The sequence below is a fragment of the Gorilla gorilla genome, chromosome 4 (assembly GCF_029281585.2).
Source record: "Gorilla gorilla gorilla isolate KB3781 chromosome 4, NHGRI_mGorGor1-v2.1_pri, whole genome shotgun sequence".
Lineage (NCBI taxonomy): Eukaryota > Metazoa > Chordata > Mammalia > Primates > Hominidae > Gorilla > Gorilla gorilla.
In genome coordinates this window covers 62,415,951-62,431,793 of record NC_073228.2, presented here as the reverse complement: position 1 = coordinate 62,431,793, position 15,843 = coordinate 62,415,951, and the positions used below count along the sequence as shown (strand labels likewise).

Here is a 15,843-nt window from a genome sequence, read left to right as displayed (position 1 = left end):
CAGAGACATAAAAATACTGCCTTCATAGATAGGTACCTTGGAGGAATTGAAAATATATATATGGCCTTTATCAAGAAATTAAATTCAGGTAAATCTTTTTTTTTTTAAGAGATGGAGTCACTCTGTCACCCAGGCTGGGGTGCAGTGGCATGACCTCAGCTCACTGCAACCTCTGCCGCCCAGGTTCAAGCAATTCTTCTGCCTCAGCCTCCCAAGTAGTTAGGATTACAGGAATGAGCCACAATGCTCGGCTAATTTTTGTATTTTTAGTAGAGACAGGGTTTCACCATGTTGGCCAGGCTGGTCTCAAACTCCTGACCTCAGGTGATCTGCCCACCTCAGCCTCCCAGAGTACTAGGATTACAGGCGTGAGCAACTGAGGCCAGCCATAAACTCAGGTACATTTATACGGGCATATATTCTTTTTGGAAGTAAAATATTTCAGAAATATAGTGTAGTTTCTTAAGGTGAGAGAAATTGTGGACAGACTTCTTGCAGAATGGTATTGTTTTTATTTTGAACTATTTTGATTCATGTTTCCTCTCCCTTGCTTTTTTAGAAATGATTAAAGCAGCAGAAGCTGACAGTGATTGCAACTTCCACCACTTCCTCAACAAACAGTGCAACCAGTACCATCTCTCCAGCACAGAAGGTTATGGTGGCCCCCATAAGTGGCTCAGTTACAACTGGAACCAAAATGGTACTAACTACTGAAGTTGGATCTCCAGCTACAGTAGCATTCCAACAAAACGAGAACTTTCATCAAACCTTTGCTATGTGTGTTAAGCAAGGCCAGTCAGATTCAGGTATACAACTATGATTAAGTAAAAGATTACTTTTGTTCAGGAAAAAGAATTTTCAACCCTTTAGCTACTGAAATGAAACTTTTTTGTAGAAGATTGTTTTTCTTTTGCAGCTGATTGAGCAAACAAGCTAGAATGGTTTATTACAGATAATGTTCATAATATTACATTAGCAAACTCGTCTCTTACGTGATTTCACTTTCAACATTTACGTAGTTCACTTTGAGAGGAGAGGAATGTTTTTATTAAAAATACAAAATGAGCCACATTTCATGCATTGGTGCCCTTTCCTAGAAGTCACTATGTTGCTGGTTATTTTAAATCTGAAGCTTATTAAATGTCTTATACCCCATTAGCCACCAGCACAGCTGCGGCATCTCCTACAACCATTGCCAGCACAGGTCAGACGTTCCAAATTACAGGCAATCCAGTCACTATGGCAGGAAAAGTAATTACCAAACTGCCACTTCCTGCAAACAGCAAGACTGTCACTGTAAGTGTGCCAGCAACACAAGGAGGTAAGGGAAATGTGAAGAGTTTTAATTCACATTTGCCAGATCATACTGTTGGCATTATTTCTCATCTCCGTTTCACTGATTTCAGACCTCGGATCTCACATTCTATGTAGCCCACTATAAAACCCTGCCACACGTAGTTTCTTCTCAGCAATGGAGCACCACGTAATGCTTTCCAATAAAGTGACAGTTTTTAATTATGGCTTCATCTTTTTTTAAGGCACTGTTCAAGTACACCAGAAAGTCCTGGGTATCATTCCATCAAGTATAGGCACCAGTCAGCAAACCTTTACTTCATTCCAGCCCAGTTCAGCAACAGTCACAAGCAGGCCCAATACCTCAGGCTCTGGAGGAACCGCAAGCAATTCACAAGTAAGAATTCTTACAGACTTATTTTGGTTTGATGTGTTGAGCACCACATTGATTTTTAGAATGACTTCTTTCAAGATTAATCCAACTTAGTTTCCTTTGCCTATTACTGAATCTGTGACAGAGTACTGATTTGGAAAAAAATCTGTTATATTTCTGATAAGTGAAAATGATATATGAAGTATTAATTTTTAACAGTTAATGACACATTAGTATGGTTTATTAAGAATAATAATTGCTTTCTAGGATTTTATAAAGAAAACTTATTTTCATAAGACAATGGACAGCACTAGACCACCCAAGGATGTATGCTGTGCAGACTCGCTAGGAAATCAAATTTAAAATGCTGGTCCAGCTGGGCGCAGTGGCTCATGCCTAATATCCCAACACTTTGGGAGGCTGAGGATGGTGGATCACCTGAGGTCAGGAGTTCAAGACCAGCCTTGCCAACATGGTGAAACTGTGTCTCTACTAAAAATACAAAAAATTAGCTGGGCATCATAGTGGGCACCTATAATCCCAGCTACTCGGGAGGCTGATGCAGGAGAATCGCTTGAACCCAGGAGGCAGAGGTTACAGTGAGCTGAGATTGCACCACTGCACTCCAGCCTGGGCAACAGAGTAAGACTCCATCAAAAAAAAAAAAAAAAAGAAAGAAAGAAAGAAAGAAAATTACTTAGAAAAACTGACAGGAGGAAGGATAATGTTCAGAGTTGGGATTTGGGAATGATTTGCAGGAAAGGTGAAATTTTAGGAAGGATGGCCTGAGAAGGACTCACTGAAGATGGAATTTGAATAAAGACCTGAAGGAAATGAGAGAGATGTGCAGTTATCTGAGGAAAGGATCTTTTATGAAAAAGAAACAGCAAATGCAAGGGCCCTGAGGCCCTGAGTGGACCTGGTGACATTGAAGGGGTGGGTAGCCAGTGGGTCTCAGGGCGACCCAAAGAGGACAAGAAGTGGGAGTCAAAAGAGTTATGGTCAGAGAGGTGGAGGGTGGGTGGGTGTGGATTGTGCCTTCAGGTGTGCACAGGTCACACTGGAACTTAACCCTCTTCCTACGCCACACTAGCTTTTCCTAAGATGAGATCCGGCCGGGTGCGGTGGCCCATGCCTGTAATCCCAGCCCTTTGGGAGGCCAAGGTGGGCGGATCACCTGTGGTCCGGAGTTCGAGACCGGCCTGGCCAACATGGTAAAACCCCTTCTCTACTAAAAATACAAAAATTAGCCGGGCGTGGCGGCGCATGCCAGTAATCCCAGCTCTTTGGGAGGCTGAGGCAGGAGAATCACTTGAACCCAGGAGGTGGAGGTTGCAGTGAGCCGAGACCGCACAACTGCACTCCAGCTTGGGCAACAGAGCGAGACTCCATCTCAAAAAAAAAAAGAAAAAAAAGAAAAAAGATGAGATCCACAGAGTCTCGGGGTATAGTCAGAAATTATTAAATTTTTGAATTTCCATTTTGGTCTAAAAATACATTGATATATACATATTGGAGATTATCCAGGTGACTATTATAAAAATCAGTCAGTACTAATCCTTAGACATTTACTGGACTTCTATCTGCCAAATGCCATGCTATGCATGTTTCACTCATGATTTGTAAATGCTCACCACAGCTCTATGAGGGATGCATGATCACTCCTTTTTCTAGATGAGGAAGCTGAGCCTCAATCAGATTAAGTCACTTGCCTGTGCTGTCACACAGATGGAACATTTCTGAGCTAGATTCAAACCGAGGTTCATCTAGCTGCTTCTTTACCACCCTGCCTCCCCCTGAACTGGAGTCTGTGATCCACCAATTAGCAACTCCTGGCACAACGGTAGTCACCCTGAGCCTCAGTGGGCTCATCTTTGACAAAGGATCAGGGTCGCCATGACCCTAGCTACCTTAGAGGCTTGTAATAAGCCCTGAATGAGAAAATGAATGTGGAACCCTTTACAACCAAGGACACTTGTGCAAATGCAGTGTGTTGTTATGTAAGGAGAGGAAGTGGGTCTCCCCAAAGCAGCTCCTCCTCTTGTTCCTGGAAGAGGAGAAACTCTGGTGCAAATAAAGAGTCATGCAGGCCTCTCGATTGAGAGTGATGTCCTAGGTTTATTCTGTTTGCCTCTTGATGGCCCAGGACCTTAGCAGCTGGACAGAGAGAAGAATTTGGGGGGAGTAAATGGGGAGATGGGACCAGGGAAGGAGAAAGGACTCTGGTTTGAGTCAAGCAAGGACTCTAGTTCCAAACTGGACTTTGGAGTGCCTGATAGTATCTTATCAGAGATTTAACACAGATGTGATCATTTCAGAGGTGGGATGGGAAGGACAGGGGTCCAGTGAGCTATTGTTGTGAAGGTGGCCACCAGCCACAGCAGCCATGAGAATATGAGAATCTCGTGCTCCCCACCAGCCCCTTGCCAGACTGGGCTACCTGACTATGCTTCAGTCAGTAGTGGGTGAAGACCCACTGAGGACAATGCCTTCTCCCTTAAACTGGGGCCTTTTCCTTCCTGGCCATTCCTGGGAAAGGAGAGAACAATTAAGTCTGATCATCTATCCCCAGCTGATTATGCCCCAGTAGCGTGGGCTTTAAACCAAATACCACATGTCCATCTGGACACCATGGCAGGCTGGTCACGCAGCTGGCATGCCTGCCGGCTGCCTGCCCGCTGCCTGCCCCTCTCCTGCATTCATTCAACCCTGATTCTGCAGCATTCCAGAGCAGCCCATTGTTTTTTCCCCTGGGATTGTGAGCCCAACTCTGGTTTTCTCATCTCTCCTCTGGATGGTGGTGGAAATGCTAGGCCTCAATCCAAAACTGATATGTATTCAGAAAAAAAAGAAAGAGAAAGAGAAACCAGTCAGGCCTAATTTGAACTGGGGAAATAGCCAGTATAAATTTGGAGGAAAATTCAAACTCCACAGCTGACTTGAAAAATGTCCGCATTGACCGGGCACGGTGGCTCTTGCCTGTAATCTCAGCATTTTGGGAGGCTGAGGCGGGCAGATCATGAGGTCAGGAGATTGAGACCATCCTGGCTAGCATGGTGAAACCCTGTCTCTACTAAAAATACAAAAAAATCAGTTGCGCATGGTAGCGCACACCTCTAGTCCCAGCTACTTGGGAGGTTGAGGCAGGAGAATTGTTTGAACCCAGGAGGCAGAGGTTGCAGTGAGCTGAGATTGTGCCACTGCACTCCAGCCTGGTGACAGAGTGAGACTCTGTCTCAAAAAAAAAAAACAAAAAAAACAACAAAAAAAAAAAAAAAAAGAAAGAAAAGAAAAATGTCAGCATCCAGGGACTGTATCCACCCGGATGATACCCCCTTGGGAGGGGGCAGCATCAGCACCGTGCCTGCAGAGGCGTAGGTGTACTTGTGTTTATGTTGATAGTTTATGCCTGTCTGGAGCATAGGCCAGCTCCGGCCCCACTCCCTGAAGCATCACCAAATTCCAAGCAGTAGTGTCTCCATGAATCTGCTGCTGCTTTTTTTTTTTTTTTTTTTTTTTTTTTTTGAGACAGAGGGAATTTCTCTCTGTTGCCCAGGCTGGAGTGCAGTGATGTGATCTCAACTCACTGCAATTTCTGCCTCCCAGGCTCTAGTGATTCTCCTGCCTCAGCCTCCCAAGTAGCTGGAATTACAGGCATGCACAACCACGCCCAGCTGATTTTTGTATTTTTAGTAGAGATGGGGTTTCACCACATTGGCCAGGCTGGCCTCAAACTCCTGACTTCAGGTGATCTGCCTGCCTTGGCCTCCCAAACTGCTGGGATTACAGGCACGAGCCACCATGCCCAGCTGTGAATCTGCTTCTATGCTGGCTGTGTTTTCCTGGTCACAGCAGCCTCAGGCTCAGTGAAAGTTCACTTGCTGTAATTATTCAGGTTTCATTGGTTCTCCCTTATCCCCCTGCAAAGACCCACTCTCCCTGTAAGTACTGATGGCAGCCTCCAGAGGGTATCTCAAATGTGCTCTTAAACTAGTCCTTTCAGCCACCACGTGGTGTCCTCTGAGCAGGACCGCCTGATCTTCTGGGCACCCCTCGCCCAACATGACCACTGCCTCTAGGCATCACATCCCAGGCTGGACACCAGGGGCCAGAGTTGCTCACTGCTCCCTTCACACTCCACGAAGGCCTTCCTGAAGCAGAGCTGTTCGTATTTCCACAAAATCACCTTCCCCACCTCCCCCCACCAAAAAAGAAAAAAAAAGAAATCACCCTTCCCCGCCTCCCCCACCAAAAAAAAAAAGAAATCACCCTTCCCACCTCCCCCCAACCAAATAAAAAATAAAAAAGAAATCACCCTTCCCAAACAGAAAGAAGGAAATCACCCTTCCCTTTTTCACGTGTGGCTTCCATTCTCCTTATGCCCCTGTTGTGAGTCCCAGAGGCTGAGTGATGGCTGCCACACTGAACTCAAGAGTCCCTCCTCCCCTACATCTCTACATCTCTGAAGCTTCACTTGGATCCAGCTTGTCATACCCAACCCTATTCCATTAAGAGTGGTGTCTCCCAGGAGGCCACTGAGGCAGTAGACCCAGGCAAGTCTGTCCTGTCATGTTGCAAGCAGCTCCTGATGTGGCTTGACCCCAGGGGCTAAACAAGGATACACAGCTTCATCTAGAGTAGAATGAACCCCAATTCAATAGCCTCATGGAGACCGGGGACAGACCAGGCAGCAGAATGGAGGTGCAAAGCCACCTAGGGCTCGAGGACTGGGAAGCGGATTCCCTGGGGAAGACACATGGAGCTAGGGAATGGCAGAAGCTGAGGATCAAGCACCTCATACACCCAGACTCCACATGTGGAAACCGCTGTTCAAACTAACGATACCAGGTTGACTGTGTCAGCCCCTGAAGGAAAGCTGGCATAAATAGAGCCTGGAAAACCAGGCTTATCTTTGCCCAGTAGGCAAGGTAAATATTTAGTCCCAGCCCTGGAATCGTGCCTGGTAGTTCCATTCTTTGCTATCAGTTTTCCTTTTATTCACTCATGCTGCAAACATTTGCCACCTGCCCTCCCTCTATGTGGCCAACCTTGGCCTCGGCACTTCGACGCTCTGATGGCTAAGACGTGATCCCCTATTCTTTTCCTCAGGGAGTCTTGCTGAGGGAACAGACAGGGGGCAGAGATCAGGTCAGGCCTCACAGGCTGGGTCTTGGCTGGCACATAGACTTCACAAGAGGAAGCAAGACTGCAGGGAGCAGCCAGGGAGAGCGCTCCAGGGCTAGGGTCAGCACCCATCCCAGCCTCCCTGACTGGCCTGGCGATTTCTGCACCCATGTTTCCCTGTAAGCGTGGACGTAGAAACACAGAACAAGAAACACTTTGAGGCCAGCAGCACTCAGTATAAGGGAAGCAGCAAGGACTGCTGGGTTTGCAGATCTGGGTTCAATTCCCCATTTCGTCATTCATTCACTGGCAAGGGACAAGTTGCTTTACCTCTCAAGTTTCTTCAGAAAAGCAGTAGAGTGTAGCACTTGTAAGTGGGCGGACTCATGTATCAGACTTTCTGGGTTCAAATCTCAGCTCTATCTGTTTTTTTGGGGTTTTGTTTTTGTTTTTGAGATGGGGTCCTGCTTTGTCGCCCAGGCTGGAGTACATTGGCACGATCTCAGTTCACTGCAACCTCCACCTCCCAGGTTTAAGCAATTCTCCTGCCTCAGCCCCCTGAGTAGCTGGGACTACAGGCACACGCCATCATGCCTGGCTAATTTTTGTATTTTTAGTAGAGACAGGGTTTCGCCATGTGGCTAGGCTGGTCTCACTCCTGACCTCAGGTGATCTGCCCGCCTCGGCCTCCTAAAGTGCCAGGATTACAGGCGTGAGCCACCGTGCCCAGCGGTAGTCATCTAACTTTCTAAGAACACATTGTGGCCTAAAGCTCAATGCTCTCTTTGTTGTTCTCCATTACTACAAAAGGTTTAACTAATTTTTAAACATACATTACATGCTGAATTATACTTAAATAGAACATGCTCATTGTAGGAAATGCAAAAAATATGAAATGGAAACCAACTACAATTCTACTATGCTAATTGGTTATTTTTCAACGATAAAAGCTGATCCAGTTGGTTATTTAGAGGAAGAGAATTTAAGTATCTCAATGACCCAGGCACAGTTTTTGCATGGTACTTTACTTAATTCTCCAATACGTAGTGTTCTATCACATGAAAATTCATAATGAAAATTTCCAATTGCCCTATATTAACATTTTTAGTTTTTTACAATCCCCCAAATCAGACCACTTAACACTTTTGATTATCCATTCCTGTTTTGATTTTGTTCTTTAATTATGATTATACTGTATATATAATTTTATACACAGACAAGCTTGCCCTTGAACATATTTCTTCTTCTGATTGTTTTTTGTTTTTGTTTTTTTTCTATTTTTATTTTTTACTCTGGGAAACATTTCTAATTCAACATACTTTATAAAATCATATCTCACATTGCCTTTTAGGGGACTAAAGATTGTTATCTGTTGTTGTACCAAAACACGGGAGAGCAAAAAGGGATTTGTCTATTTTAATGCCATGATTCATAAAAGGAAATGAAGGGGGGAAGTAAGCTGGCTGAAATTAATAAAATTTCCTATGATTTGATGTATATGGAGGAAAGAGTAAGACCGTGATTGTGTTATTGCAATTACTGATCCCCCAAAGACTCCTGAACACTAAAACTTTTCTAATAAAAAAATTACACATTTTTCTAAACAGATCTAATAGAGAAATACTTCCAACTACCAGATATGAATAAATATAATTCACAGTAACTAAGAATGCTTTTTTCTGCAGATGAAGTATATTTGTGCCCAACACTATTTATATGTGAGAGCCTATCATTCTCCAAAAATATGCACGAATTCACAGGAATATTGTTGCAGAATATGTGAGAACAACCTTGGATACAGCTATCTGGGTGTCTTTATTAAATATAAACATTCTATTTTTAAGCAAATGGAGAATGGGGAAAATTAATAGGATTATATATATGGCAGATAATGTATGCAGAAGAGCAGAACTCAGAACCAGGCACTTAAAAGTGTACTTGCAGAATCTTACCTAATAATTTTACCTAAGTTAAAACTTAAAAGGCACTGCAGTTGGCCCTCTGTGGCCAAAGGTTCTGCATCCTTAGATTCAGTCAACCTCAAATTGAAAATACAGTATTCTCAAGATGCAGAACCCTTGGATATGGAATGCCAAGTTTTCATATCAGCAGGTTCCACAGGGCTGACTGCAGGATTTGGGCATCCACAGATTTTGCTATCTGCAGAGGGCTCAGGAAGCAATCCCTGAGAATACTGAGGGATGGCTATATTAGAAAACACAGGTGGTATTTATTAAACATGCACAGAATACATCTGGCAGGATGAAAAAATAGCAGTAATGATTGGCTCTGGAGAAAGGAGGTCAGATTGGAGATCATGAAGGAGAGAGATTCATTTTTCACAGCATACCTTTTTATACTATTTAAACTTTTAAGGTATGTATGTTTTTAAAACTTAAGAAAAGCAGAGTTGAGTAACAAAATAAATAAGGTGACATTGAATAAATAAGGTGACATTGAATTATAACCTAATAAATAACCAGTTATAACCCAATGAATATAAAATAAATATCCATGAATATATACTCATAGAAATAAATGTCTGAAAAAATAAACGAATAAACAAATCTCCTGTGCAGAAAAAATCCAAATAATTTATGTAGATATCGCCCCTTCAAGAAGGTAGAACATAACTCCCCACCCACTAAGTGTGGCTGTTTACAGTGACTTACAGTATTGGGGGTTTGAGGAGATGGGGGAGGATGTAGGGAAACCTGACAAACACTGCCTCACCCAGAGGACCAAGGTTAACATCATCAGTGATAAGTCACGACGACAGCATGCACTCATGATAAGATGAGAACTACACATCACCTCTGTGGTCTTCCTCCCCAAAATGCAAAAACCTAGGCTAACCATGAGAAAAACCCATAAGGAGGGCTTTCTACAACATACCTAACCAGTACTCCTCCAAACTGTCAAGGCCATCAGAAACAAGGAAAGTCTGAGAAACCGACAGTCTAGAGGAAAACATGATGACTAAATATCATGTGGTACAGGATCATGAGGCAGAAAAAGGACATCAGGTGAAAACTAAGGAAATCTGAGTAAAGTATGGACTTGAGTTCATAACAGTGTGCCAACACTGGCCCATTAGTTGTAACAAATATCCCACACTAATCTAAGACGTTAATAACTGGGGCAACCAAGTACAGGATATACGGAAACCCTCTACTATCTTTGCAACTTTTATATAAATCTAAAATTATTCTAAAATTTAAACTTTTATTTTTTAAAAAAGGCAAAAAGTTCAAAAAATATTATTTCTTAAAAGCTGGAATGCCAAAAAAGTTTAAAAAGATACTTGAATTAAAGAAACAAACTAACATTTTGGGGAATATTAGTAATGACCCAAGGCAGAAATAAAACACTAAAATGTGTAGCATCCCTAATTTATGTGGGCATGAACAAGGTTCTCTTGGGAAAATGAAATATGGAGAACTAAAGTAAAATATACACACAGCCAAACACTGCACAACGTTTCAGTCCACGAGGAACCACATACATGACGGTGATCCCATAAGATTTTATGTAGTACCTTTTTAAATGTTTAGATATGGTTAGATACACAAATAGCTACCGTTGTGCTACAGCTGATCACGGGATTCAGTACAGTCACAGGACATACAGGTTTGCAGCCTAGCAGCAATAGGCTGTGCCGTATAACCTAGGTGTATAGGAAACCATACCATCTAGGTTTGTATAAGTGTATTCTATGATGTTCACACAATTGGGACATCACCAAATGACACATTTTTCAGAATGTATCCCCATCATTAAACAATGCATGACTGTACTTGAAAATTTTAATCTATTTTTGGCCGGACACGGTGGCTCAAGCCTGTAATCCCAGCACTTTGGGAGGCCAAGGCGGATGGATCACAAGGTCAGGAGATCGAGACCATCCTGGCTAACACAGTGAAACCCCGTTTCTACTAAAAATACAAAAATTTAGCCGGGCGTGGTGGCGGTGGGCACCTGTAGTCCCAGTTTCTCGGGAGGCTGAGGCAGGAGAATGGCATGAACCTGGGAGGCGGAGGTTGCAGTGAGCCAAGATTGTGCCACTGCGCTCCAGCCTGGGTGACAGAGCGAGACTCCATCTCTAAAAAAAAAAAAAAAAAAAAAGAAAAGACAATTTTAATCTATTTTTAAATTTTGCAGTGATTTCATACCAACAGTTTAGCTCAGACTTAACAAAAATAAAATGAGAAAATGCCCCTCTTGCCCTTAGCTGTTGCCAGAAAGGATTTGTTACTGCCCCGAGCCTTATCGGTCAGGTCTTCAGTTATGTCCATGTGTCGGTGGATTTCTTCATGCATTTCTTCCAGAATTTTGCAGAGTTCTGCTTCCCAATAATCTTTGTCTAGACAGTCAGTTAATTCTGCAAGCTGGACCTTTGTGCTGTAGTACCAAATTTTATTTTCATTTTCATTTTCTGTATCTTCTTGTCTTTAAAAATGGGGGGAAATACATTATATGTTAGACATAATGCCACTTATCTGACAGCTGCATTTACCCTGTGAAAAGTTAAAACAAAGCTTATGCACTAAAACTCAATATATGTGCTCACAAGAGATCCCTGCAGGTCTTACTCAAACTTGATTTACTCTGAGAAAGGACATCTAAAAAACTTGATACGGAGAAAGATGACCTCAAAATTCAGAACCACCTGAGAGTACTTTGTGGAAGCCAGTTTCAGCTACATCTCAATCAACTTTAAGATCATCAGTGTAACAATATGATGAGCCGAATGTATTTAGAATTATTTTATTTTAATTATTTATTGAGACGGAGTTTTGCTTTTGTCACCCAGGCTGAAGTGCAGTGGCACGATCTCGGCTCACTGCAACCTCCGCCTCCCGGGTTCAAGCGATTCTCCTGCCTCAGCCTCCAGAGTAGCTGGGACTACAGGCATGTGCCACCATGCCCAGCTAATTTTTGTATTTTTAGTAGAGATGGAGTTTCACCATGTTGGCCAAAATGTTCTCTATCTCCTGACCTTGTGATCTGCCTACCTCGGCCTCCTAAAGTGCTGGGATTACAGGCATGAGCCACTGCACCCGGACTAGAATTATTTTAGAATAAAATAAATGTATTTTAGAGACAGGGTCTCACTTTGTCACCCAGGCTAGAGTGCAGTGGCACCATCATGGCTCACTGCGTACTCAGACTCCTAAGTTCAAGCAATTCTCCGGCCTTAGCCTCCCAAGTAGCTAGGACTACAGACATGTGCCACCATGCCTGGCTAGTTTTATAATAATATTTTGGAATAAATGACTGTAATGCGCGTCCTGCCTGCCACCCTAACTGGCGCCCATTTTGCAGGTCAGTTGCTCTCCCCTGAAGGAAGAGTATTCTCGGATTTCACCTCGGAGAAGGAAGAATTCAGGCTGCCAGAACTGGACTAGCGCTTCTGAAGATCCCAAGGCCAGGTCCTGTGACTTCCTTGGGAAGCTCTGCCACGCCCCCACCCCACCCCACGCCACCACAGCAGGCCGCTGGAGTCCTGGGACCACCCTGGTCTGCGGCCCAAATCCTTCCTCACTAAGGGGAGGGGAGGGGAGGGGTGTTCCGGCCTGGCGGGGTGGGAAGGGGCGCTTGGGCGGGATTGTGGCATAAGGTTGCCCTGGTAACATGGAACAGATCTGGACCCAAGCCTAATAAAGGTGGCATAAATAAAGGTGTCATAAAGACAGGGCGTGGCACACGCTTGTAAGGGGCATGAGCATCTCAGGGCTGCCAGAATGGCTTTTGCTGAGTGCATAGCCCTAGCGTGTGTCATGTCTTGGCTGCGTTTCTGGGGCCCATGGCCCCTCCTTACGTGGCAACTATTGTCTTTACTAGTCAAGGAGGCTCAGCCTCTGGTGTGGGTCAAGGACCCGCTCCAGCTGACCTCTAACCCCCTGGGGCCACCTGAGCCCTGGTCTTCCCGCTCCTCCAATCTCCCATGGAAATCTCCCCATACACCTGCTCCCCCAGCAGCTGCGGGGGACTTTGATTACCTGGGGCCCTCTGCTTCTTCGCAGATGACAGCCCTGCCTCAGGAATCAACTGAAAATATGGCTCCATTCCTGAGGGAATTGGATTCAGCTGGAGAGCTGCCCCTGGGGCCAGAGCCGTTCTTGGCTGCACATCAGGATTTAAATAAGTGGACTCCAGAAGAAAGGCTCCCAAAGGTGGCTCCGCTTCTGGACCGGGATCAGAACCAGGCCCTAGTTCAGCTTCCTCGCCTCAAGTGGGTTCAAACTGCAGATATAGATCGGGCTGCAGGTCGTCAGGCAGATGAAATACTTGTTCCACTAGACAGTAAGGTTTCAAGACCAACCAAATTTGTTGTTTCGCCCAAGAACCTGAAGAAAGATCTAGCTGAACGTTGGAGCCTTGCTGAGATTGTTGGGATTCCACACCAATTATCCAAACCTCAGCGTCAGAAACAGACTTTGCCGGATGATTATTTGAGTATGGACACACTGTATCCCGGCAGCCTGCCTCCAGAACTCCAGGTGAACGCAGATGAGCCTCCAGGGCCTCCTGAGCAATTTGGACTTTCTCAATTCCATCTAGAGCCCAAAAGTCAAAATCCAGAGACCCTTGAAGACATCCAGTCCTCTTCACTCCAGGAAGAAGCCCCAGCGCAGCTTCTACAGCTCCCTCAGGAGGTAGAACCTTCAACCCAGCAGGAGGCCCCAGCTCTGCCTCCAGAGTCCTCTATGGAGAGTCTAGCTCAGACTGCACTGAATCATGAAGTGACAGTTCAACCTCCAGGTGAGGATCAAGCTCATTATAATTTGCCGAAGATTACAGTCAAACCTGCAGATGTGGAGGTTACCATGACTTCAGAGCCTAAAAATGAGACAGAATCTACCCAAGCCCAGCAGGAGGCCCCAATTCAGCCTCCAGAGGAGGCGGAACCTTCTTTTACAGCCCTGATGACTACAGCTCCTCCTCCAGAACACCCTGAGGTGACACTTCCACCTTCAGACAAGGGTCAGGCTCAGCATTCACACCTGACTGAAGCCACAGTTCAACCTCTGGACCTGGAGCTTAGCATAACTACAGAGCCTACTACAGAGGTTAAACCGTCTCCAACCACGGAGGAAACCTCAGCTCAGCCTCCAGACCCGAGGCTTGCCATAACTCCAGAACCCACTACAGAGATTGGACATTCCACAGCCCTGGAGAACACTAGAGCTCCTCATCCAGACCAGGTTCAGACTCTGCATCGAAGCCTGACTGAAGTCACAGGTCCACCTACAAAGTTAGAATCTTCGCAGGATTCATTGGTGCAGTCTGAAACTGCACCAGAGGAACAGAAGGCCTCCACAAGCACCAACATATGTGAGCTCTGCACCTGCGGAGATGAGACTCTGTCATGTGTTGGTCTCAGCCCAAAGCAGAGGCTCCGCCAAGTGCCTGTGCCAGAGCCCGACACCTACAATGGCATCTTCACCACCTTGTAAGAATCACCTTTCCTCAATCATCCTCTGTGTCTTGCCTGACATGGCAGCCTTTTCCTGGAGGCCTTCCTGGGCCTTCTTTATCTCCCCAAGCCATACTGACAGCTGACTTTCTGCTTTCACCTTTGCTTGTCAATTCTCCCTTCTCCTCATTCTCCTTTAATGTTAGACCCATTCTCCAGTCTTTTACTTTTTCTCCAGTCTTTTACTCTTACTCATTCTTATTTACCCCATCACATCATTCCTTAACCGCTGCTCTGCTCCTATTTTCGCTTCACCCTCTTTTTTTTTTTTTTTTTTTTTTTTTTTGAGACAGAGTTTTGCTCTTGTTGCACAGGCAGGAGTGCAATGGCACGGTCTTGGCTCACCGCAACCTCCATCTCCCGGATTCAAGTGATTCTCCTGCCTCAGCCTCCTGAGTTGCTGAGATTACAGGCATGCGCCACCACACCTGGCTGATTTTTTGTGTTTTTAGTAGAGACGGGGTTTCTCCATGTTGGTCAGGCTGGTCTTGAACTCCTGACCTCTGGCGATCCACCCACCCTAGCCTCCCAAAGTGCTGGGATTACAGGCGTGAGCTACCACACCTGGCCTGCTTCACCCTCTTTACAGCAGCCTGTCACTCTCCCGATCTCAGTGATGATGCTCTAAGTGGTTAAGAGTTGATACTGGAGCCAGGCTGCCTGGGTTTGAACCCAGGTCTGTTTATTAGCGTGGTGATCCAGAGCAAGTTATTCTGCTCTGTGACTCAGTTTCCTCCTTTTAAACTGGGGATTATGCTAGTTACCATTTCATAGGATTGTTGTGAAATTTAGGTGAGTGAATATATGAAACACTTCATCAGTGCCTAGCATATGTAGGAGTGTTGGCTGTTAACATGATTACTCTGTCCTTTAGTGATGTCCAGAACTCATCTTTGTCCCTGGCTTTTTATATGTAGCACTCATTTTGTGTCAAACCCAGGACCAAGTACGCTATTGTCTGCAGAACATGAAAATGATAGGAGGGAAGAAAGAGAACAGGCATAAAAAGGGCAGTGTATATAATTAATTCCTAAAAGATAATGCATACCATCGGTGCTAGAATTTACCAGAATCTGTGGTCCTTGAGGTGTGGAGATCAGGGAAAGCTACATGGATAAGCTAAAAGTTTATTTGGATCTTAAAGAGTACACAATGAGGTATGGAAAGCCATTGAAAGTTTCCAAGCAAGAGAGATTAAATGATTAAAACAGGAAGATTATTTTATTTTATTTTATTTTTTTGCTTTATGTTCAAGTATAGACATGCAAAGGATTATTTTAGAATCCATATGTAGAGTGCCCAAAAGGAAAAGCTTATTTCAGGGAGACAAAATAGAAAGGTCTAGCAAAATGTAGGAGTAAAGTGTGAAGGGGCTAAATCAGATCAGTTGTAATAAGAGTGGAAAGAAAAAGCCTAGGATGTTTCAACAGAGGGCAAAGCTTTGGTGTTACCTGGGATAGGGTTTCTTTCTACTTATTTATCGATAAAGATAAGCTTATGCCCATTTTTCTGTTGAATTATGTACCATTTTTGTGTTGATTTGTAGGAGTTTGTTTAGACACATAAGTGCTTT

At 44.5% G+C, this 15,843-nt stretch overlaps 1 protein-coding gene and 1 long non-coding RNA gene across 2 annotated transcripts in view; one reads left to right on the top strand and one right to left on the bottom strand.

The window, feature by feature from the left end:
• Positions 1–10,933: 10,933 nt before the first annotated feature.
• LOC129533844 (uncharacterized) lies at positions 10,934–12,373 on the bottom strand. Its single transcript, XR_008680222.2, has 2 exons — positions 12,159–12,373; positions 10,934–11,239 (listed from the first exon to the last, which is right to left on the bottom strand). It is a non-coding gene; the product is annotated as an uncharacterized lncRNA (long non-coding RNA).
• Positions 12,374–12,555: 182 nt separating this feature from the next.
• LOC101143223 (leucine-rich repeat-containing protein 37B) overlaps positions 12,556–15,843 on the top strand; it is a 32,475-nt gene continuing 29,187 nt past the window's right edge. Inside the window, 3 exon segments of the mRNA XM_055388591.2 lie at positions 12,556–12,585; positions 12,588–12,641; positions 12,643–14,246. Coding sequence (XP_055244566.2) covers positions 12,571–12,585; positions 12,588–12,641; positions 12,643–14,246 — 1,673 coding nt within the window. The 5' untranslated portion in view covers positions 12,556–12,570.